The sequence below is a fragment of the Schistocerca americana genome, chromosome 8 (assembly GCF_021461395.2).
Source record: "Schistocerca americana isolate TAMUIC-IGC-003095 chromosome 8, iqSchAmer2.1, whole genome shotgun sequence".
Lineage (NCBI taxonomy): Eukaryota > Metazoa > Arthropoda > Insecta > Orthoptera > Acrididae > Schistocerca > Schistocerca americana.
In genome coordinates this window covers 200,141,015-200,166,738 of record NC_060126.1, presented here as the reverse complement: position 1 = coordinate 200,166,738, position 25,724 = coordinate 200,141,015, and the positions used below count along the sequence as shown (strand labels likewise).

The following is a 25,724-nucleotide window of genomic DNA, read 5'->3' as shown; positions in this document are numbered from 1 at the left end:
TATGTTATGTGCAGCTTCCTTCTTTCTTATTCTCATCACTTTTAACCTATATTTACAGTCTACACAAACACATTTTCAATTCTCAGCAGTATACCACAGTTGACTCAACTAAAACTCTTCTCCCACTCTATCATTCTTTCTCCAGTCCTCTTAAGACAACCTATAGCATCTCTTGTTCCTATACCCTTTCTGAACCCAAATTGGTCTTCACATTATTTTCTTTTAAATTCTCCTAAGTATGACCCTCGTTACGGCCTTTGTAACAGGACTGGTAAAACCAATTGTCTTTGTATTTGTCTTGTTTTGCACTTTTTTTTGTAAAGATACTAGATGATTCTGAAGTACACATTGAGGCCAAATTTCTGTGTCAAATTATGTTTACTACCTCAATCAAACCGGCTACTGACTTTCAAATTACAGACTTGCAGTGCTTCAGACGGTATTCTGTCACAACCCAATACTTTCTTTTCCCAGAGCTCCAGAAGCACTTTCTCTAATTCACATTTCTATATCTTACTTAGTACCTCTGTTTTCTTCATCCTGTTCCCATAGTGTGAATGTGCATAATCAAACAGCATGCGAAACAAGTGCCTCCATGGCCGACTTACAACACTGAGTGTTGTCACGCCTGTCTCCTATAGTGAATGGTCTACTCTACTGGTACTTGTCAAAGGAACTATTGGTACCCTTCAGCCCTGTGGCAAGTTAAAAGTGTCTGTAGCTTCACAATTCATTATTGATACCTATCCCTTACCCTGTCCAGACAAACTTTCAGCACAGCTTTCAGGGGGCCAATATTTTTCCAAAGAAGATTTGTAAGAAGTCTACTTACGACTGTCTCTGGACGATGATTCCAAATGTGTCCCTGTAGTGAATACTTTGTTCAAGTTATATAAGTAACAGCACCCGCCATTCAATGCTAGTGCCCCTGCCATTTTTCCAACGATTTCTGGGGCAGCTCGTGGTCTCCATGCAGTCGTGCTTTAACTACCTAGATGATAATCTGATTTCGGGTCACTCAACAGCCGAATGTTTGCGGAACCTTCATGCCTTCTGACGGTGCTACAGGCTGCTGGTTCTAAATGTAATTTGGACAAATCATTGTAATTAGGGTTCCAGTGTCACTCCTTAAAACATTTATTGACTGACAGCTGTTTGGAAGATTTCCATTTTCAAGTAAGTCTATGTTGTCGTGATGTGTACATAACATCTAGTGTGAATGTATCTCGTGGCAATTCTCATTATACTTCATGTGGAATTACAAAATATCAATTTCATGTCGATTTTGGGCTGTTTTATACTTTGTGGCATAATATATTGATATAATATTGTAGATATTTCCTGTAATTTTTTTGACTGTTCACACCACAGTTCTTTTATGATAAAACAGGTGTGCACTGCACCACAAGGGGCGGAGGTCTGTCCAGTACAAGGTCAGCCGTGCACGGACAGAGTTGGTCATTGTGTCTCAACACCAAGTCGGTGGAGGTGTGCACAATGCAGAGGCAACAGCTTCCGAAGCAATGGATGACTGCTGGTACATGCTTAGGGTGCCGGCCAAACCCATGGACCCAGATGGTGGAGCTTGGATGGAATCGCTGTGAGGCAGGTGCCAACAGGTCACATCACATCAGCCGGAGCAGATTTAAAAGCGTATAGGGCTGGAGCTGTACAGCAGCTCCGGTGGGCTCTGGTTCCCAACTCGAGTGAACGTGTATGAACTCAAGAACATATGAAGGGCTTCCTCGGGAGAAGATTGAGTGATATATTTTTTTTTTTATCTGGGTTTTGAATGTAAGGATCAGCTACTCCACCTCTCCATTAAACTGGGGATGATAGGGAGGGGCCATAACAATAGAGAGCTTAAACAGTTGGTTTTTCCAATTTTCTTGACAGTTCACACCATAGATGTTTTATCATGAAACAGGCCCAGCGCTTACTATATGGTCACCTACGAGACACTATACTGATGTGTTCTATAGTTATGAGACTTTGTACTGTTCTATATTTCATCTGTGATATTGTGGATCTCTTCACGTGGAAGCAGAATAAAACTTGGTTGGTATTACTTTCAAGGGGAGCCACTGAATATATGAGACTTTATGTTCAAAATTAGAAGTTATAACCGATATGAAAGTATGTCTTGTACAAGGATGTGCTGACAAGTAACACCAACAAATTTTTGTTTTATGAAAACTTAAAAGCTTTTTAAACAAAACAAATTTTATTAACATCATAAAACTTTATTCTTAATGCCTACATATTTATTTCTCGACATTCACCCAGGCGACTAACATATTTCTCCCAACAAGAGACCGGTTTGTTGATACCATCACTGTACAAGGATTGACTTTGTTGACGGAGCCACAACCTCACCTCTGCTTGCACTGCTTCATCACATTCAAAGTGAAGTCCTTGAAGGTATTCTTTATGTTTTGGAAACAGATAAAAAATGGATAAGACCTAGTTGAGACTGTATGGAGGACAATCAATGACAGTGAACCCATTGCATCGGATTGTTGCAGATGTCACAGCATTAATGAGCAGTCTGACATTGTCATGCTGAAGGATAGGGTTCTCCATGTGCATACAAACTCTCTGAATAAGTGTTTTTGATTACAACATGCTGTTTCTTATGCAGCAAAATAGTTATGTTACACATTGTCAGATTACACACTACAGTTCACAGCCCTCTAGTGGCAGAGGGTTGCAGCTTGCACCAGCAAAACAGAAAAGGCAACCTCAATCTGACAGAATTTGGTGCCAGATAAATATTAGCAATAACGGTGCCATATGTTTTCTTTTTGAGAATAAATTAACACCAGCCCACTCACATAGATTTCTGCTGATCTGTCAGCAAATGCACTGTCAGCCAAAAGGTACATACCTTACATTCTTCATGCAGCAATCAGTCCAACACTTAAGAGCATTCTTGATTTTGCAAGTCTTACAGATGGGGCTTCAAAATACATTTTCAAGTAGTAGCATAGTCTCTTTGTGTCACAGTTATTCCACCAAGCCCAGAGAATGGATAGTCTTTTAAAGATAAGCTGTTGAACCACTTTCTAGCTTTTCACTGAATTACACATGTACTGCACAGGCAACTATGGAAGAATTTTTCTCATTGTTGCCTGCTGAATGGATAAAGTCCCTGTCACTTTGCTATCTTGGATATGAACACACTTTTATGCAACTTCCTGTTGTCCGTTTTAACACTACTAATTCTTATGGCAAGATCCTCATATGGTCTGTGCCCACTAAATTGTTCCTTCAGAATTCTAAAATAATATTTACTTCGGTATACTAGTTTTATTAATAACCGGAAATATTTTGTGTAAAAAAATACAGGAGCATCAATTTATAAGCTGAAGGAATGAACTGGAGCAGGGCAGGACAAACTCATAAATTAAAAAGAAAAAAATTACCGCTGGACCTCTAGTATTCGAAGTTTTAAAGACTGCAGTTTCCCATTAAAAACGAGGAAAGAAGAAACACATATAAAGGAAAAATAACTTCCATCCCTGCACCAGGAGAGACAATTCTTTCATGTATCTTGCATCTTCTGTTCCAGGGTGTGGTTTACAGATTACAAAATTTACTTAAATTTATTTCATAGCTTTTAAATTATACAAGATTGAATTATTCTCTATTTGTAAGAAAATGATAAATGGGTATCCATGTCACAGTGGAAGTAGCATGCACACTAGCATAATTATATCTGTAGTGACAAACTACTTGATGTTTGGAAAATATAGTAGGTAAAACAGAATTTAACAGAAATTATCTTTTCAGAATTTTTTTGTGTCATTTAACATTATGAAACTCAACTATAGCTCAAGAGAATTACTTCTTCCCATATTCTTCTGAAATGTACTTCAGTAGATCTGTCAGTCCCTCAAATTCTGTCCTGCTTTGTGGAGGGTCGTTCTTTGGTATTCTTGGTAAAGCAGACCCCATTTTTTCTCTGAATTCTTGAAGCTAGAACATAAAGTTTTACTTACTGTTGTATTTAGCAATGTATTTTACATTACAGGCATTGGCTATTTGCATCTTTCACTGGTTTCATCAGTTCAACAGCCTACTGACAGTAATATGTAACAGTCTGCTCTCTGTTGAACAGAGTTAGGTTCCATATTTTAGATACAATTCTAATGTAACAAAAAGAATACTTACACCTCCAAGTTGTCACCTAGAACTACTGCTAGAATAATATATCAGTTATCAATTTTACAGTATTGTTTTGACTCAGAATAGTAAAAACCACATAAAATTCAAGATACACAGTTGGAAAATGAACAGACATAACATAGAAACACCATATTTACAGAAGGCAATACAGCCAACATGCTGTGAAAGGAGTTGGAACCCTGTACTGAATAAGAGAACCCAGCCTATAAAATCTGTATTTGCCTCCCCAAAAGTGTGAGCTGTTGTTTCAAGTATCATACTGGTTTAGTACACACTTAGACATGCCATTGCAATCTTGATGTGTGCAATTAACTGAATCTCAGAAAGTTATATAATGAGTCTGCAGGAGGTTAAGTCGTCATCCTGAAGACTCACATGACAAGTGTAGCACAAATTACAACAAAGCTGCAACCAAAGTAAGCTACGACCAATGGTATTGTTTACTGGAAGGTGGCCAACAAAAAAGGATGCTGCTAATCAGACCTAATCTAATATTGTTTGCCCACCTTCAATGATGTGGAAAGTTCCATTTAATGATAGCACATTCTGCCTTAGTGTCAGTGCACCATCAGAGCGAGTATCAAGCACTCGTACCCAGACCACTTCTGTATATCATTCCAGGGGGGAGGCAAGCCTATCAGAGATCACCAGTTTGCTGAGGGAATACTAAACAGTACACTGTACTAAACAATGCAGGATAGAGCCACATATTTATCCACTTAATTATTCCTGTTTCTATACCATGGAGATGTGCTCTCCCAGCAGTACAATGAGCATAGAAAAATCTCTCTCATAATCAAACATATTCACCAAGATACATCAACTCTTCAGACCATGACAATCATCAGCCTAGTCACACATTGACGAACACGTGGGACACAGTGGGATCATGTTGTGCATGGTCTGTAATTACAAGTGAAAATAGCACCCAGGAACTCTCTCAAGATGATGCACCACACCTTCACACATGATTGTAGCTCAAGGTGGCAATACAAAACAATGAAATGAATTTTTGTCTGTTAATGTATGAGTGTGTCACTACAATCATATACAGGGTGATTCACGAAGATATGCAAATATTTTAATATGTTATTCTACAAGTAAAACTAAAGAAAAAGTCCATATAAACATAGGTCCACATTGTTTACCTACGGAGTTATGGCTAATAAAAGATTTTGCCTGAAATTTAGCAACTTTGCTAATATGAAGCCATCACAAAACTGTACGAGGTTAAAGTAAAGTACGATTTCCATTTATTTTGTTGTTATTGGTCTGGTGAATCTAATAAAACATGTCCCAGATGTGTATCTGCAGTAGTTTTCCAGAACATCCAGACAAGTAAAGAAGTAATTTCACATTTTTTAAAAATTTATTAACTACCTGGCCCTATTTGTTTTTTAAATTCCAGACAATTGCACAAAGTTTTCACCAGGGGCTGTAGAAATTTAATTTTGGAAAAATAATGGTAACAACATTAACTGAAACTGTATGAATGTGTCAGATAATCTGCATTTATTAATACCATAGCACATGTGAATTCATGTTAAATTTGGTGGATCAAATCAAGTTCAACTGCAAATGTCAGCCACCCGGCGAGGAAGAACGGTTCTAGGCGCTTCAGTCAGGATCCGTGCGACCGCTATGGTCGCAGGTTCGAATCCTGCCTCGGGCATGGATGTGTGTGATGTCCTTAGGTTAGTTAGGTTTAAGTAGTTCTAAGTTCTAGGGGACTGATGACCTCAGATGTTAAGTCCCATAGTGCTCAGAGCCATTTGAACCATTTTTTGCAACTGTCAGTTCACAACCTACTATCATTACAAAACAAAGCTTTCATTTTGTACAAATATGAATTGAAGAGAAATAAATAATATAGAAATCATTATTAACACAAACATTGTTAAATAAATAAGTGAATACAGTACATTTACGCTGCTGAAGCTTGAAATAACAGCAGGGGAGGGGGAGGGGGCAGGGAGAAGAGGAAAGAACAGGCAGGTGCATTGCAGGATGGAAGAGATGTGTAGTACCGGAGCCAGGGGGCTTCAATAATGAAGGATATATTGTAGGGAGAATACTCACTTTCGCAATTCAGAAAAGCTGCTGCTTGTAGGAAGAACCCAGATGGTACAGATTGTGAACTATTCTTTTAAGTAAAGAACACTGTGTTGGATGGATTGTTTAGCAACTGGGTAATCCAGCTGTTTCTTTGCCACAGTTTTGCTGTTGCCATTCATACGTGTAGGCAACTTGTTAGTTGTCTTGCCCACATAAAAAGCGGTACAATGGTGGCAGCTTATTTGGTAGATTACATGGCTGCTTTCACAGGTAGCCCTGCCTCTGATGGGTTAGGAGATGCCTTTGACAGGACAGGAGTAGGTGGTAATGGGAGAGTCTATGGGATACATCTTCCCTCTATGCCTACTGCAAGGATATGAGCCACAAGGCAAGGGGTTAGGAGCAGGTACGGAGTACGGATCACTGTGGTTATGAACTGCAGGAATTACATGCCTGAGAGACTCCACCAGCTGTTAGATATGCCAGTTACAAATCCTGCCTCAGTGACTCCACTGCTGAAATCCAGCAGGATCTCCAGTTCCTCAAATGCTTAAAACCATCCCAGAAACTCTCCCTTGAGTCTACCTTTCTCCTCAGCCCTACCCATTACCCTCACTCCTACATGCTACATGCTTCTTAAAGTTCGTAAACCCAACCAGGTAGGACACTCCATCGTGACTGGTTACTGTGCCATCATAGAAAGAATCACTGCTCTTGTGGACCCATTGCCTACCCTCCTAAGTAAAACACAATCCTGTTCCTTTACCATCTGGAGCCCTGCTTGTCACTGATGATGCCACCTCCCTCCGCATTAAAATCTCCAGTGTCCACGGCCTTGCTGCTGCTGAACACTACCTTCTCCAATGTCTGATTGGCTCCAAACTCACATCCTCCTTCTTGGTCACCATGACCTCTATATATCCACTCACAATTACTTCTCCTTTGAGGGCATCACATACAAACAAATAGTGATACAGCAACATGCAACTGCATTGCACCTTCCTAACCACCTAGAATGCCAAATCCCTCATCTGGTTCAAATCCATTGATGATTCTTTGTGAAGACACCTCATCCACATTTCTCCAGAATCTCAAAACCTTTTCCCCCCAATTGCTTCATCTGGTCCTCTTCAACCCAACAAGCCACCTTCCTCAATGTTGACCTTCACCTCAAGAATTATTACATCAGCACCTCTATTCACATCAAACCTACCAACAACCAACAGTACGTCCATTTCAATAACTGCCACCTACTCCATACCAAGAACACCCTTCCGTAGAGGCTAACCCCCTATGGTTGTTGCATCTATGGAAATGAGCAGTCCGTGACTAAATATACCAAGCTTCTCACTGGTACCTTCACAGATTGAAATTACTCTCCCTTTGTTCCAAGACAGATCTCATGTTTCTTGTCTCTCCAGTCACATATCATCCCCCCCCCCCCCCCCCACACACCATCAGGACACAAATGAGCACTCTTCCCATAATTCAGTGCCACCCAGGACTGGAGAAACTGAATCACATTATCCATGAGGGTTTTGACCATCTCTCATCATGCCCTGAAATGATGAATATCCTCGCCACCCTTTCCACAATAGTAATCTGTCACCCACCGAATATCCTTGTCCATCCCTACTCCAACTCTGCTCCCAACCCTTTGCTTATGGCTCAAATCGCTGCAACAGACCTACATCCAAGACCTGTCCCATACACCCTCCTACTAGTACCTACCCCATCAACGGCAGGGCCTCTTGTGAAAGCAGCCTTGTGATCTACCATCTAAGCTACAACTACTGTGCCACTTCCTACATGGTCAACTGTGGCTAAGAGACGCCTGGATAACACAATTGCTGAACTAGCTGCCCAACACGATGTGATTCACTTTAATTTTGAGCTGGGCCTCAGTGCTTTGAGAAAGTGGCCATGTGTGTGTGTGTTAGTTGTGCTTGTGTGAATGAGTGCGTGTTTTCTGCTTTACACACACACACACACACACACACACACACACACACATACTCACTCTGATGAGACAAAATACTATGATCAAACAATGGAAACTCTAGTTTGGAATAACAACAATATTAAGAATAGGATAGATCGCTACTCACTGCAAAGATGACCCACTGAGTTGCAGACAGGCACAATGAAAAGATTGCTATCAGCCAAAGCCTTCCTTAGAAAAGAAAACATTGAAACAGGCAAGCACACCTCATACACACTCAGCTGCCATCACTGGCAGCTCCAAGTAGACATTATGATCAGTGCACATGGCTTGAATGAATGCTGCACAGTGATGTTATGGGCACATGACTTTCTGAAGGAAGTGGAGCAAAGGAAGGACCATGCTAGCCATGATATGGGTTGCAAATGGGGAAATACATAGGCATGCGACTTTGACAAAGGGCAGATTTTTGTGGTTAGTGTCTACAAACAAGACTTTTAAAAACGGCTAATGGCTCTGAGCATTATGGGACTTAACTTCTAAGGTCATCAGTCCCCTAGAACTTAGAACTACTTAAACCTAACTAACCTAAGGACATCACACACATCTATGCCCGAGGCAGGATACGAACCTGTGACCGTAGCGGTTGCGCAGTTTCAGACTGTAGCACCTAGAACCGCTCGGCCACCCCAGCCAGCTAAAAAACAGCTAATCTGGTTAGTTGTTCATGTGCTACTGTTTTAAGCATCTATGGAAATGATTGAAGTATGGTGAAACTGTAAGTAAGAGACAAGATGTTGGACACCTGCAACTCATCACAGAATCTGGAGATCACGGACTTGCTCACTATAAAAGGCAGGATGGGCAGCGATCTAAGGCCGATTCAATGACAGAGTACAATGCGCATGCAGGCACAAGTGTTTGGAGCTCACCATACAGCACACACTCTTGACCATGGTGCTCCGCATAAGACAACATCTACAGGTCCCAAGTTCGATGGGGAAAATCTGTGTGTATACCGAAAGGATAAGTTAATAAGAAATTGAGGTGGTGTGTTTATCACAGTAGACAAAAAACCCAATTCCAATGAGAAAGAAATAGAAGCATGCCAGTTTGTTTGGGTAATGCACAGTATCAAGGGTGGACATAAGCTTATAACTAGAGTCTCCTACTAAGCACCACTCACCTACCAATGTAACTGAGCACTTTAGAGAAAAACTCAGCTCATTAGTACGTTCCACTCCTCCAAAAATCAACTGGAATATTTTTAAGTTTTTTTAGTGGTGTGCATGACAAAAGGTCCTGAGAAACGTTACTAAATGCCTTCTCTAGAACAGATATTTTTGAACCGCACTCATGACCGAAATGCATTGGATCTAATGGCAAAAATTAAACCTAACCTATTTGAGGATATCCACACTAAAACTAGTATCAGTGACCACGAGGCTGTTGTAACAACAATGATTACCAAAATGAAAAGGACAACTGTAACAAGCAGCAACATTTATTTGTTAATTGAACTACACAGATACAGTAATGTCATATCTCAATGAGGAACTTTAAACTTTTAGCCCAGGACAGGAGCATGTAGTGGAACTTTGGCTCAAGTTTAGAAGAATAGCTGACTGTGCACAGTTCATGTTGGGAGAGAACCTTCATGGTATGTACTCACTGTAAATAAACTTCCAAAGAAACAGAGACTACTGAATAATTTATGTAAAACGAAGTATGGCACTATAGATAGAGAGATATGAAGTGAAATGCATCTGGCTGTGAAGAGGGAAATGCATGAGTCTTTCAACACTTGCCATAGGAAAACGTATTGAAAGACCGTACACAAAACCAAAAGAAATTCTGGTTGTATGTAAACGCTGCTAGTAGCACTACAGTTAGTATCTAGACACTCATGGACAAGACAGGAACTGAAACTGAGAGTCATAAAGCAGAAGCAGAAATGCTTAACTCCATTTTTAAAAGTTCCTTTACAAAGGGAAACACAGAAGTATTGCCCCAATTTAATTCTCATACCACTGAAAAGATGAGTGAAATAGATATTAGTTGCACTGGCACTGGAAACAGCTGAAATAATTAAAACTGAACGAAGCTCCAGGGCCTGATGGTATCCTTATTAGATTCTATACCCAATTTGCAGTTGAATTAGCCATTGGTTTAGTCACAATCTACCATAGATCCCTCTTGCCCAATAGCTGAAAAAAAGCACAAGTCACACCTGTGATCAAGAACAGTAGCATATGTGATCCACAAAACTACCACATGATGCCCTTGACATCTATTTCTTGTAGAATCTTATGACATACTCAGAGCTTAAACGTAATGAGATATCTCAAATAGAATGACTTTAATCAAGCAATGGAATCTCCAGATAGGAACATCAACAATGTAGGAAATGACAGATTGCTGCTTACTGTAAAGATGGCATGTTGAGTTGCAGACACACACAACTAAAAGACGCTTACCCAAAGCTTTTGGCCACAGCCTCCATCACAAAAAGAAAAACCCACATAATTCATTTACACAAGCAAAGACTGTGGCCGAAAGCTTCGTTTAAGTGTCTTTTAATTGTGCCTGTCTGCAATTTATCGTGTCATCTTTCCAGTAAGCAGCAATTTGTCTTTTCCTACTTTGTTGATAGAAGAACTGTATGAATGCCAACCACCATTGATTCTAGACACATCGATCACGTGAGACCCAGCTCATGTTTTACTCACATGGTATCTCAAAAGTCAGAAATCATGGCAGTCAGGTATATGCAGTGTTTCTTAACATCGGAAATGCATTTGCCTCTGTGTCACACACACACACACTTATTATGGAATGTATGTTCATATGGGCTATCAAACACCATCTGCTACAGGGTGGAGGATTTCTTGGTGGGGAGAACACAGCATGTTATCTCAGCTGGAGATTCATCAATGGATGTAAAGGGACTTCAATTGTGCCCCAGGGAAGTGTGTTAGGACCCTTAGTGTTCATGCTGTATATTAATAATCTTTCAGACAAAATTGATAGTAACTTCAGGCTTTTCACACATGGTGTAGTTATCTGAAAAAAGGTGCACAAATTTTTAATTATGATAAGATTTCAAAGTGGTGCAAAGATTAGGAATTTACTTTACATGTTTAGAAATGTAAAATTTTGCATGTAACAAAATGAAAAAACAGTATCCTATGACTAAAATATCAATGAGTGGCAATTGGAAACAGTCAACTCATACAAGTATACCTGGGTGCAACACTTTTGTATGGATTCGAAATAGGACAATCACATAGGCTCAGTTGTAGGTAAAGCAAGTGAAGATTGTGGTTCTTTGGCAGAATACTGAGTAAATGTAATCAGTGTACACAGGAGATTGCTAACAAATCATTCGTGTGACCCATTCTAGAATATTGCTTAAGTGTGTGGGACCTGTACCAAATAAGACAAACATATACGGAGAAGGGCAGCATGAATGGTCATAGGTTTTTTGAATGAAAGCTGCTAATTCTTGGGACTACGCAGATATTGTTAACAAGAAACAACAGTACAGATTATGTATATTGAGAGGCCAATGTTAGAGTACCCAGATTAATGAACAGGGGTCGACAAGAGGTTCACGAACTTAAACCTCTTATTGCCCAAACTGCCCATTTCTGAGCCAAAAATATCCTTCCCATTGTGTGAAATTAAAACATCAGGTTTTGGTGAATTGTGTGTTAGAAAATGTAAAAAGTAAGTCTTACTGTGATTTAGCATTAATTTATTTTCTACAAGCCACGAACTACTATAATGAACTGCACTATTTGAAACTGTGTCAATGTTGCACACTACATCATTTACTACCAAGCTAGTGACATCAGCAAACAGCAATATTTTAGAAGCACCTGTAATATTAGAGCACATATCATTTATATAAACAAGGAACTGGAGGGGCCCTAGCATTGATCCCTCGGGCACCCCTCATTTGATTGTGCCCCACTCAGACTCCCATCATAGCCATTCTCGACACTGTGGATAATGATCTTTTGCTGGTTGTTGTTAAAGTAAGAGGTGAACCAATTGTGAGCTACTCCCCGTATTCCGTAATGGTCTAACTTTTGGAGCAATATTTTGTGATCAACACACTCAAATGCATTAGTTAAAAAAAATGTACCTAGTGATTGAAAACCTTCATTTAAGCCATCCAGTATCTCACAGAGAAAAGAGAATATAGCATTTTCAGTTGTTAAACCACTTCTAAAACTGAATTGTACATTTGATAGCAAATTATGTGAAATAAAATGATCACTTATCCTTACATACACAGCCTTTTCAATAGCTTTAGCAAACACTGATGGCATAGAAATAGGTCTAAAATTGTCTACATTATATCTTTCTTTGTTTTTATAAAGTGACTTTACTACCGAGTAATTTAATCGTTCAGGAAACTGACTATTCTTAAAGGAAAAATTACAAAAATGGCTAAGTATATGGCTAATGTGTGCAGCATAGCACTTTAATATTCTTCTAGGTACTCCATCATATCCATGAGAGTCTTTAGTCTTCAGTGATTTAATTATTAGCTAGATTTCTCCCTTGTCAGGATCACAAAGAAGTATTTCAGACACCAGCCTTTGGAAAGGCATTTTCAAAAGAGTTCTATGATTCTAGAAACTAAGTTTTTATTAGTTCACCAGCAATTCTCAAAAAGTGATTGTTACATACTATATCTGATGTATGAGAAACAGAAATATTTTTACTACAAACTGACTTTATACTGTCAACCTTGTGCTGCTGACAAGACAAGACACTTACTTCATGACTGACCATATGGCTTTAACTTTATCCTATGACTTAGTTATTCTATCTGTGCACCACATTCTCTTTGCCTTCCCAATAACATTTTTAAGCACCTTACTGTTTGTAATGGCTGTTGTAGCTTGATTGTGACTACTTCTAATATTTGATGTAATTCCCACTTTCTTCTACATGATATCTTTATCCCACTACTCAGCCACCCAGGATGCCTTTTGCTGCTAGTAACCTGTTTAGAACATTCTAATAGAAAGCAACTTTCAAAGAGCATGAGAAATGTGTTAAGGAAAGTATGATATTTGTCATCTATGCTTTTGGCACTATAAACATCTTGTCATTCTTGTTCCTTAATGAGGTTTAAAAAACTCTACTGCTGTTGGATTAGCTTTTCTACATAGTTTGTAATTATATATAACAGCTGTTTGAATACAAAAACCATTTAGTGTTAAAATTTGTGCATCATGGTCTGAAAGGCCATTCACCATTTTATTAACTGATAGCCCATCCATTAATGAAGAATGAAAAAATATTGTCTATGGCTGTGCTACTGTTCCCCTGAACCTGGTTGGAAAAAACACAGAATTTAGCAGATCATCCAACATCCTTTTTCTTGCACAATCACATACAAAATTAATATTGAAGTCACCACATTTAGCTAATTTTTGGCACTTCCTATAAACAACAATTATTAGAAGCTTAGATTCACTGAATTCAACTGCCCCTGCACAACATTCAAATACCTGTTCAGTGCAGTGCTGTGATATGTCTACGGACTCAAATGGAATACTAGTTTTTACATAAATGGCAACTCCCCCACTCCACAAAGGACTCCTTAAAAACAGCCAGCTAATCTGTATCCTGGTAAAGGAAGCCTCTGAATTGCCAAATTATTTAAGTGGTGCTCCAACATACCAATAATTTCACAGAGTCAACATCTATAGGCAGTTCACTAACTTTATCTCTAATACCTCTTATATTTTGATGAAATATGCTAATTCCTTTACTACTTGGATATCTGGCCTCCTTTGAAGGTGATTCCTTTGTTAGAGGGATTCCTTTGTTAGAGAGACTTCCTTTAAGCAACGATACTTATCAGCTGATTTCAATCTAAAAAAGGTGCAGCTCTAACACCAACTGCTACAGGAATTTTCCCACGAGTGATCCCACCACTGCCCACTGCACTATCACCTATAAGCTTTGCCAGCCTCCCTTCCCATATCTTTTGAGGTGCAAGCCATGCCTAGTGAAACCTGATATATTGATAGACTCAACTGGCACCACTGCAGTGTGAGCCATACACTCCACCATCAGTGCCTTCTCCAGCCCTATGTTAACACACCTGATAGCAGCATTAAGATGAGGCTGATCATGACACAAACAGTTTCATGAAGTGCACATTAGTGCCACCAGTTTGAGTAGCTATCTTTACCAGACCACCACCTACATTGTACTCCCTGTCCCTAACAAGACTATTTTCTGCACCACCTACAATCACTACCTGATCCTCTTTCGTGAAACTCCTACATAACCCCTATGTTGTCAGTTATCTGAGCCAACCCTGTACTAGGCTTCGCAATGCTGGTGACCTGGTACCCATTCCCCAACACTTCCTGTAACTGCTAGCCCACACCTTTGCCATACGAACTACCTTGCAGCAGAACGTTCTTCTTTCAGTTAGAATTTGCAACTGACTTAGGCTCCCTATCTGCTGAGGACTGCTGCATGTTTCCTACACGTACAGCTACACCCTCAGCTAGAAGCATTGGTGTAAATTCAAGTGAGTTGCAAGAGTAAGATAAATTAGCAGCAAACTAGTAAATATAGGATTTTACCATTCCTAAAGGCGATGACATCTTTCAATAGTATAACTGTCTCTATACCGAGGCCAGTATCATACTACAGTGGTTTGAGAAGCATGGAGCCAGGTTTTTACCCACAAGCCGCTGGTCCCTAGTTCACAGGAATTATGTAAACTGTGAGTAGGCACATACCTCAAAGAACCCTACCAAGAACTTGTTGAATCTATTGCAAATAGAATTGCTGCTGTACCAAAGGTGGTTGTAATGTTTTGGCTTGTCAGTGTACATTGTTAAACAGGCATTTACCATTCATTCAGACCACTAGGAGGTATACTGGTTGTTTAGTATTGCAATTCATTATTTGAAAAAGATATTTGTAACTAACTTTCCATCAAAAATTAAGTGAATGCTAGGTTAAGGTTAACAGGAATAAAGTGTTGCAGATCTCATGAGGACTGAATTTCGATACTGATACTTCCTTTCTTGCACAGTGCTTAAATCACTTGTCATTTTACACTTTCCTCGTATTTCATGCAACAAAGTCAACATACCCATAGCAAGTCCTGCACAGTTGTAATCATTGCTTGTTCTAATGTACGTTTAATGCTGCTAACAGTGCAAGTATAGTGAGGTGCAAAACTTAAGGACGAAAGTAATTTTTGCATGAAGTGTCACTGCCAAGTAACATAGCTCAATGAAACTTGGCTGTACATAGAAAGAACTGCTACAGTGTAGTACAGAAGGCAACTGGGGGAAAAAAAAACCACTCCTCACACTGGCCACTATATTGCATGTGGGAATGGAGTGAAATGTCACAATCACGGCTGACCGGATAGTGTACTGTGTTCAAAGATTTGGAGGTTAGTGTGACTGTGCAACATTTTGCCTTCACGCGCTGTAACTGTAGACTATCGAAACAATCCTATTTGACAAAGTTCCTAGGTGTACTGCGTGTTCTCACCCCTTACTATACAAGGGTACACCCAGCACTATCAAACATGCTTTTGTGGTCCAAGTGCTATGGTGTGGGGAGGCACAATGTTGCAAAGGACGTACTGACCTCCAAATCTTGTAACATGGTACACTCATCAGTCAAAGTTATTTTGACACTGTACTTCTTTTCCACGTGTGTCTTTTCAGGGGTGCATTCTGTACTGACTTCACTTTTTTGGATGACAAGTGTGAACACATACAACAGTGCAGATGGAGGATCTTTCGGAACATGAGCATATTTGGTGAATGGACTGGCCCACACGTTCCCGTGACTTAATGCCATCGAGCAGTGTGGAATGTGTTGGAGAGTCATACTGCAGCACGTCCACACGCACCACCGACTATCCAGTAGTTGTCAACCACGTTGATGGAAGAATGGAACATGTTACCGCTAGAACTTACCAGCTTTCTGGCCAGCATGGGAGCACATTGCAAACTGTGCTCCGTCAACCACGATGATCACACTCCCTATCAAAAGCCATGTTCCACCTTTTTTAATGTGAAGGGGACTAGCATTAATCACAGTGGGCCCAGTGTAATTATTATCTTTGAATAAAAGTTTCATCTCTTTCTGTACTGTAACGCAGCATTCTTCATATGTGTAGTCCAAGTTTCTATAAGCTACACTACTTGGCTGTGATACATCACGCAAAAGTTACTTTTCTCACAAAGACAAAAAAATCCTATTTACCTGATGCACCTAATACCAATACTCATCACCACCATCTTGAGAATATTACAAACTAAAGTGGAAAACTGAGCACTGCCTGATTCTGTCAGTTTGGTTTTTCAAATTATCTTTGCACTTCTCTATATCACAGGCAAAACAATTTTCAAATATGGTGTTTATGAATCTATATATATCTTGAATTCCCATTTTGACACATGAATATAGGAAAAAATCATTTTATATTTATTTTAGACAGTGCTTATTCAACTTTCAAGCAGTCCAAATAACTTGTTCTCTGCCTCTGTTGGCAGTCATGGTCTGTAAAAGATGTTCATTTACATAAAAAAAACAAGGAATTGCTTCATTTCCAGTGTATACATGGAACCTTAAAACTCAAAATTGTATTCACAGAAAGGTTACATCAATGGTAAGAAATGCCCTCATTTGCAAAGCTCAAAGTTTTAAAAGAACCAATTAAGCATACATAATACTTGCAAAAAGTTACAGTTTTAAAAGTTAGCATTAATAACTGCTACAACAACATGTGCATGTTTACGAGAGAGACTATGCTACAGCTTAAACTATAATCCTTACATTATTTGCTCCTGAAAGTTTCCAGATTGCATAAAAAAGGCAACCACAACCTGCAAAAGCGTATAATGTTCCTCTACCCAGAGCTCTGATGGCTAGTGAGACACCGGTCTCCTCGAGTCCTTTATCAAAATTGGCAGGATCTTTCCTTTTGACCAAAGCAAGAGTAGAACCAAAGCCTATAAGTGCTGATATACTGCCCACAGTGGCAAGAAATGCAGCAGCTGGAACAATGTATAAAACAAGCCATTGAAATGGGCACACACACACACACACACACACACACACACAAAGGGCATTAAAAATAGTATTCCATATTTTGCGAGATGGTAGTATGGGCCAAAAGAAAAAAAAAAGTTCAGTAAACATGGGCTCTATAATGCATACACTAAGATCTATGAGCTCTTGTTCAGCTTTGCTACTGTGAAACATCTCTTCTATTGCAAGCTCTCTGCTATTACAAATGACCTACAGAATGCAATAAACAAATGAGAATACATTATTATGTGACTGTGAAACAGCAGAACTTCTAATGTAATCTGATTGCTATTACATATGACTTGCACTTGTTAGTCATCGCTAAAGGAGGTGCTCATCATGGTGTCCATTGATAGTAAGGTATACTTCTGTCTGATGTCTTAGGGAATCATCCACTCCCTGAAAAACTCCAGATCAGTCACAGATGCATTGCCAGGCATTGCTAACACATTCCTGTAGTGTTTGTACACCATTAACGGGATTATTATACATCCAAGATTTCAAGTGTCCCCGAAACAAAAAATTAAAGGGAATAAGATTGGGGAACAAGTTGGCCAACACACTGGATATTCCTGAGCAATCCATTGCATATTAAATTCTGTGAGAGATACACCCATACATTTAGGAGGAAACTGGGCTGGTGCACCAGTGTGCATGAACCTTATCCCCAACAGCTGTTAAAGTGGTACAGTCTCTAGCAGAACAGGCAAATTATTTGACAGGAACTGAAAACACCTTGCACCAATCAACCTATTTGGTAGTACCTAAGGTCCTATTAGTCAATCATCAACAATTCCTGTCAATATATTAATTGAAAATTGGAGATGATGTCTTGTTTCTTCAACATCTTTGCAACAGCAATTGGCAGAACTGCATTCTGGCAGACTGATCTTGGGGTCAAAGAGCTTGGAGGAATGTGCCCCTATTTGCTTCCTGTATTCTGTAGGTCATCTGAAATACCAAAGAGCTTGCAGCAGAAGAGATGTGTTTCACTGTAGCGGAAATGAACAAGTGCTCATGCACTTGACTGCAAGTGGAGTTTCAATGGTAGATGGGCATCCCGTACAGTGTGGACGGAGATCAGGAAGACTCAAGTGCTACACCGTTCCCCCTAACCAAGCTTGAGGTGAAGTCTTTCACTGAAACTGAGCCAGTGGGAATAACTTTACTTGTTTTAGGGAAACCTGTTCTGTCCAATGTCAAGAGGCGGCACACACAAAGCCGTAGCACTCTATTAATTGTTGGCAGTTCAAATGTAAGGTGAACAATACTATTCCTTAGGGAAAGGGATAGGGAAGGACACCAGGTGCACACAGAATCTCAGTGTGTGTGTGTGTGTGTGTGTGTGTGTGTGTGTGTGTGTGTGTGTGTACGCGCGGGCGCATGCACACGCCTGCCTTGGGGTCTCGTTCAACATGTGGAAGAGGTTATTCCAGCAACCACTGAGGGAACAGGGTGCAAGCAACTGCAGATTGTGGTGCACATTTGAACAAATATCTGGGCTTCAAGGTCATTCTTGGATTATTCCAGCAACTGGTAGAGAAAGTTGAGAAGACCAGCCTTGTGCACCGACTTTCAACAAAACTCACAATTTGCAGCATTGTCTCCAGAATTGATCATAACCTCTTGATTCTGAGTTGAGTGGGACTGAACCAGATATTTTGGAAGTTCTGTAACAAGTTAGGCTGCAACTGCCTGGACTTGCGCCTAGGGTTGGAAACTGTAGGGTGCCCCAAAATGGGACAGGTGTGCCCTACACATCAGAGGCTGCTCCTCCTCAGCTAGCTGCTGGCTGTGTTTGTGATGCACACAGGGACTTTTAGATTAAGAAACTCTCCATACAATCCAGATGATGACAGCATATTATCTTGGACAGAGAGCTGTTGTCAGATGTAGAAGTAACTTTGGGTGTGCCACAAGAAAGTGTGTTGGCACCTTTGCTGTTCATGTTGTATATTAATGACCTTGTGGACAATATTAATAGTAACCTCAGACTTTTTGCAGATGATGCAGTTATTTAAATGAAGTACTGTCTGAAAGGAGATGCATGAATATTCAGTCAGATCTTGGGAAGACTTCAAAGTGGTGCAAAGATTGGCAGCTTTGTTTAAATGTTCAGAAATGTAAAATTGTGCACTTCAAAAACCGAAAAAACATAGTACAGTATGAATATTATATCACTGAGTCACAGTTGGGTTTGGCCAACTCATACAAATATCTGGATGTAACACTTTGTAAGACTATGAAATGGAATGATGACATAGGCTCTGTTGTGGGTAAAGCACATGGTAGAATTTGGTTTATTTGTAGAATACTGAGGAAGTGCAATCAGTCTAGTACGGAGATTGCTTACCAATCACTCATCTTGCCTATTCCAGAATACTGCTCAAGTGCATGGACCCACACCAAAGAAGACTAACAGGGGATATTGAAGATATACAGATAAGGGCGGTACGAATTCTCACAGGTTTGTTTGATCTGTGGGAGAGTATTACAATGATGCTGAAGAGTGAACTGGCAGACTCTTGAAGACAGACAAACTATCCTGAGAAAGTCTACTAACAAAGCTCCAAGAACCAGCTTTAAATGATGACTATAGGAAATATGTATCACTCACATAGGGATTTTGAGGATAAGATTAGAATAACTACAGTATGTGCAGAGGCATTCAAACAATCATTCTTCCTGTGCTCCACATGTGACCGAATGGTAAGAAACCCTAATAACTGGTACAGTAGGACGTAACCTCTGCCACGCACTTTGCGGTGGTTTTGCAGAGTATGCATGTAGATGTGTATATTTTAGTATATTTTATCTTGTCTTGATCCATACTTCCACCTCTCAAATATGGAATACATTTCTTAAACACCCTGAATGTACATAAAAATAAAACCAGCCAATATTCTTCTCAAGCAGTAATATAGCAGGTTTCGCCAGCTGTCTGCGTGGCAGTATCTTCTGTAAATATTTCAATACATGAACATATGCTGATCCATTTTCATTGAAGGTAAAAACTTAAAGGTTATTATGTCATCATGTTGTTCCACAGTTTCTTCTACCGGTTTAACTCACATAAGGGGATCTTCTTCAGGATATTCTGGTATTCATGGTTAGCTAACAACATAGAAGATTTTGTTTTCTATATTGATAATGCTAATATTTGTAAAATACATCAAAGGGAAATCCAGTCAAGGAAACGAATATTATGAGACAGAACCGTTGGCCAGTACTTGTCTAGTACAGGATGTGAAACGTGTAGTACTGCCAACACACACATACAAAAGTGAGGCATTTCCTAGCTTTCACGACAGATAGTTAATTCCTCAGAGAGGAGACAGAGACAGAGTGGGGAAGTTTATAAGGAACTGCAGGTCCCCCATACTCTAGGATGAGAGGGCCCCACCTGTAGTTAGGTTGAGGGTAGGCAAAGATGAAGAGAGAGGTGGCACATAGAGTAGGTCAGGGATTGTTCGTTAGTAAGGCTTGATGATCCAAGTACAATGTGTCCACAACCAAGGTGGGACTGAATTTAATATTTGTAAATCCATTCTCCTCCTTGAAACTTTGGCATATAAATTTGTAATTTTTTTAACCACCTGTATATACACTAATGTGTATGGACTTGGATTCAAGCAGAACTGGGACTGAAAGATTAAGTTCTTTGAAACTAAAACTGAGAAATAAACACAAAATGATAATCAAAATAAAGGCAGGGTGTTTGGCAGTGCACATATGTGAAATGAAAATCATCTGTTGCTAGGTAAAATTCAATACTGTATTACTTTACCTCATGCATTCCAACACGCTCGAGTCCACCTTACCGTGTTGTTCTAAAGATGTTCTAGGCAGTGCTGTTCAAGCCAGTCCTATCTTCAGTGGCAGTCATCTTGAGGTCATAAAATTTGTTAGGAAGGTTGTGTCGCAGTGTTGACAGAATACTGTAACGTCAAGGAATTATAGGACACAGTGTTGACCAGTTACTGTCCCAAAATCACAGGTCTTATAACACCCGAACCGTGTGACATGTTTTGTCAACCTATGGAAAGACTCCAGTAACAACATGTGAACACAGCATTATGTCAATTGCATGTAGATGTCACCACTGCCAAAAAGCACAAGGGTGCTACAAATAGCTGCCTACCAGCAGCAACCGTCAGAGAAAACTTTGGCGACAGAGCAGCACACCTGTGTCTCAGGTCACACAGCCTCCTCCAGCCTGCCATGCTCCTCGGGCCCAAAGTTAAATTCCATTGTGCTGCCCATGGAATCCTAAGAAGACTTCACCTAGCCACCACCAGCACTGTAACCATGCAGTTCTTCTGACCAGCAAGAATGCTGCACGTTATAGCTGATGGCGCTACTCATCGCCTCGTCAGTGTTCTGTCTCCCATCAGCAGGCGTAACCTTCAGGGGTGACCGGCACCATTGCACCGATGGGAAGATGTTGCAGACTGACACCGAGCTAGGCCCACCAGACGAAAACATACACCTCCATCTGCTCATGCTTGATGCATAATAAAGAGTTTTCCTGAACCCCATCTACTTGATGTGTTCACTTCCACCTCTGATGGATTCCTGCAGTCCCCGTGGCTATGTCAATTGCACATTCAGTATGTGGGAGAGTAGCTACGACATTCTGACAACCGAGAGAATGGTTTTCAACCCCTCTCCAGTGTTTATATCACTACAGCCTACATTTGGTGGCAGAAGGGGGATTTGAGGAGATACTACTAATATCTTCAATGTCATCATGAGTAAGCAGGAGCAGGTGTGTATTTTAACTGCTAGTGAGTTCCTTGTTTTGCTGGGGAGGTATATACAAGCATAAATAGTAGATGAGTGTAGGTGTAGTTTGGTAAATAGTAGACAGGTAAGTTATAAATTTAGGAGTGCTCCCAGGGATCTACGCTAGTAATGGGTGGGTTGATGCCCACGGAGTACCAAAGTCATGTGTGGACCCTTTCTCTTCTTTTCCAGTTTCTGCACCACACTCCTCCTGCTTCTATCTATGATTATTTTCTCTAGTTCAGTAAGTGAAAGCTGTGATTCGGCATAGACTAGTCTCAACATGAATTGATTGCAATAATGTCCTATAGTAAGATTTTTTTGTATTTTAGTCATGCAAAATCTGTCCCAAAACTGCAAAGTATGGTGCTGAGATATCACACAGACATAAGATTGTTATCGGACATAATGTCATCACTATTCCGCTCCTGGCCCCTCAAAGCTCAGCTGACATGATATCAAAAAGTCTGCTTGAGACAACTGCTGAACCAGTGTAGGGGATTATGGGTGAAAGATCAGAACTGTCATTAGGGTAGTACTCAGCAAGTTTCAAGGAAAAAATCTGATGAGGAGAAAATGCTAATAGAAGTTGAAATAAGGTAGCACATATTGAAGTTGGTAGAGCATCTGTGGATAATAACATATATGTCAGTGATATAACACAGCTTATGGAGAACAATATGCTGAATGGTTCTCTCTGGGAAGATGGGCGAAGTTTTATGGTTTGAGCAATGGTTATCCAAGTGTTATGATCAGCAATGCAGATATAGTGACTATCATGAATTCTTCTCGTCAACCATTAAGTCCTCCTGGCCAAATTCTTGTCCTTGCAATTTAAATAGCAGATCTTATGATGTAATTATGAGACACACTCGGTTGATAGGATAATGTATAATGTGGGAAATTTGACGAACATATTGATGATGAGTGATATGTTGATGAAGACAGGTACAGATTTGTTGACCAGGACTTCACTGATTTACACTTAGCAAAGGTCTACATCACGTGTGACTTCATCCACGAACCACTGAAATGTTTGGGCAGCATTGCAAAGTCCAAAAGACATTCAGGTAAATTCAAATAGTCTGAATGGTGTGCAGACATTGGTCTTGGCAGTGTCATCCAGTGCCACAGGTATCTGGTAGAATGCACGAACTATGTCCAACATAGAAAAGATGAGCTTACTGTGGACACTGAACGTAAAATCTTTGATATTCAGCACTAGATATCAATCTGGAAGTGTTCTGGCATTGAGGTGTCTATAATTGTCACAGGGATGTCATCCATTATTCTTTTTTGGGAGCATGTGTTATGGAGATGACCAACTACTCCAGCATTTGCCTGGAGCTATTTAGGGAAATCACGGAAAACCTAAATCAAGATGGCCGGACGTGGGATTGAACCGTCGTCCTCCCGAATGCGAGTCCAGTGTGAGCACATTCAACAACAGAATAAAACACACATAAACACAAAGAGGAAACATAATTCAGTGACTTCACCAAAGATAACCACTAAAAAGTTACCACTTGCGCGTAGCATTTCACGGCACATAACCCTGCACTTCTGATTTTACAAAAATGTTTCACAGATATGAATAGTATATAATTATGTAATGTTCTGTAGTTTTAGAAAGGTCAAACAGGTATGAATTAGTGATTGTGTAACCATACAAAACCTCCCAGGATCCCAAAACCCTGTCCCTACAAGATGGTTAAAACTGTTGCAGGATGGACAAATGAATTTCAGACTGTCAAGTGTTCTACAGACTCGTTTTGTCTAGACTCAGTGGGATAGCATAGAAAGTGTTGCATGAAATAATGAGTGGACTAGGTGAACAGGTGGGCAAAACTAGCAATTAGAGTTGAAGTGTATAAATGTACCACCTGTCCTAGTGTCTGATCAAAGCACGTGTAAATAGTTTCTGGAGTCAACCACTGATTAGAACTATACAAACTATAGAGACCTGTCATTCCTAAAAGTGTCTAAGTGTCTGTCTTAACTAGATTTCATTGGATATGTACCACTGCTACATTCGGGAACAGAGTGTCTCAGAAAGGGAGAGGTATGTTATGGTGTATGCAGAACACTGCAGTGCCAAGTAATTTGAGGATATAGGGATCCATTTGCCATCCCGAAGGCACGAAGCTGACGACGCAACCAGACTGGAAACTTCTCTACACATCAACCTCTGCCAAGATTCTGGTAATGATGTGTCGACCCAGCATTATGTCAATTACACATGCAGGTCAATACTGGTAGACAGCAAACAATGTCAGTGTGATGGTGTACAAACAGCTGCCTAGCAGCAGTGAGGGCTCTGTGAAGAATTCAGCACCAGACTGCAACAGACTTGTGCATCAGGTCAGACAGTCTCCTCCAGCCAGCCACAGACCACCTTCCTTGGGGTTCAAAGATCAACACCATTGGGCTGTCTCTTGAATCCGGTGAAGCCTTTGCCTGTCTGTGCTAAGGACAGTCACTCGGGCCTACAAAAATGATGCACAAGCTGCACTGGCTACCGAAGCTGTGTGTGCTACACAGCAACTTATCACACGATGCCTCCCAACGGTGTGCATGGCCTCCAGGGATGACTGCTGCCACTGCACTGAAGCAAAGACATAATGGAATCAACACCATGCTGCACTCACTGGGCAAAGGTGCGCACCTTGCTCTTTTTCCTGCAATCCACCAATCTTAGTGCGCCTGGAACTACTATCCCTCTTTTTACAGGCCCCCTCCATTGGCTGCCGATACCACTGTGGATCAAAGACTTTACAATAGTTATTCAGGACCCTCAAAGGGCCCTTGAAGCGTCTCACATGACAACCTTTGCCATATCCATCACCACTTTAAAGTGGCTCTATGCAAAGGCTTGCTATCTAATTAAACACAGTAAGAAGGAATGTTGAAAGCACTGTGTTTCTTTCATGGGAACCTATGTCTCTTCATCCCAGATGTTGGCTGAGCTACTCAGTCAACCTGGGCCATGAAAGATCACCAACTCTTCCAGGTCGCCTCCTTCGTGGTGTGCTTTGCACCAATGCATCGGTTCTTGCTGAACACCTCCCAACCACTGTGCAATAATTTTGGTGCCCTCTTCTTATCCATCTACCTTTTGAATGCATAAAAGATAAGTTGAAGACTCCACTATCTTTTACCCACATAACTCTGCGTTCGCTAACCTCCCACTGATTGGGAACTGCTTTGGGCTCCAGATTGATCACAATAGGTCCAGGCTCTTATTAGCTTCATAATCCATGATCCATCATCTGAATGTCACTCACAGACTCCTTATACTCAGAGTCTTTGCCTGTACTGGGTTAATCAGTATCATATAGCGCAGTGTAGTTTAAAAAAGGCCTGTTGTATTACTATTCCAGATGTTCTATGGTGAATTGTCCCTACTGGAAACCACACTCCTAGGGGTACAAAAAGGCACCATGACTCAAATAAGATTGCTGTTACTTACGTGAACAAGTTTCTACATTAATAATCATTTTAGTAAAAGCAACAACGTGTGCATGAGACCCATTCACTCTGGGAGTCAAAGTGCACTACTGAAGTACATGGAGTGCACATGTTTACTTTCATCTTCATTACTGTGTGTGTGTGTGTGTGTGTGTGTGTGTGTGTGTGTGTGTGTGTGTGTGTG

The 25,724-nt window shown here is 40.4% G+C and overlaps 1 protein-coding gene across 1 annotated transcript in view; it reads right to left on the bottom strand.

The window, feature by feature from the left end:
- Positions 1-3,586: 3,586 nt before the first annotated feature.
- The window catches only part of LOC124544691 (transmembrane protein 242), a 38,967-nt gene continuing 16,829 nt past the window's right edge, over positions 3,587-25,724 (bottom strand). The window contains exons 2-3 of the mRNA XM_047123331.1: positions 17,033-17,253; positions 3,587-3,978 (exon numbers count right to left, since the gene is read on the bottom strand). Coding sequence (XP_046979287.1) covers positions 3,844-3,978; positions 17,033-17,253 — 356 coding nt within the window. The 3' untranslated portion in view covers positions 3,587-3,843. The remainder of the gene's footprint in view (positions 3,979-17,032; positions 17,254-25,724) is intronic.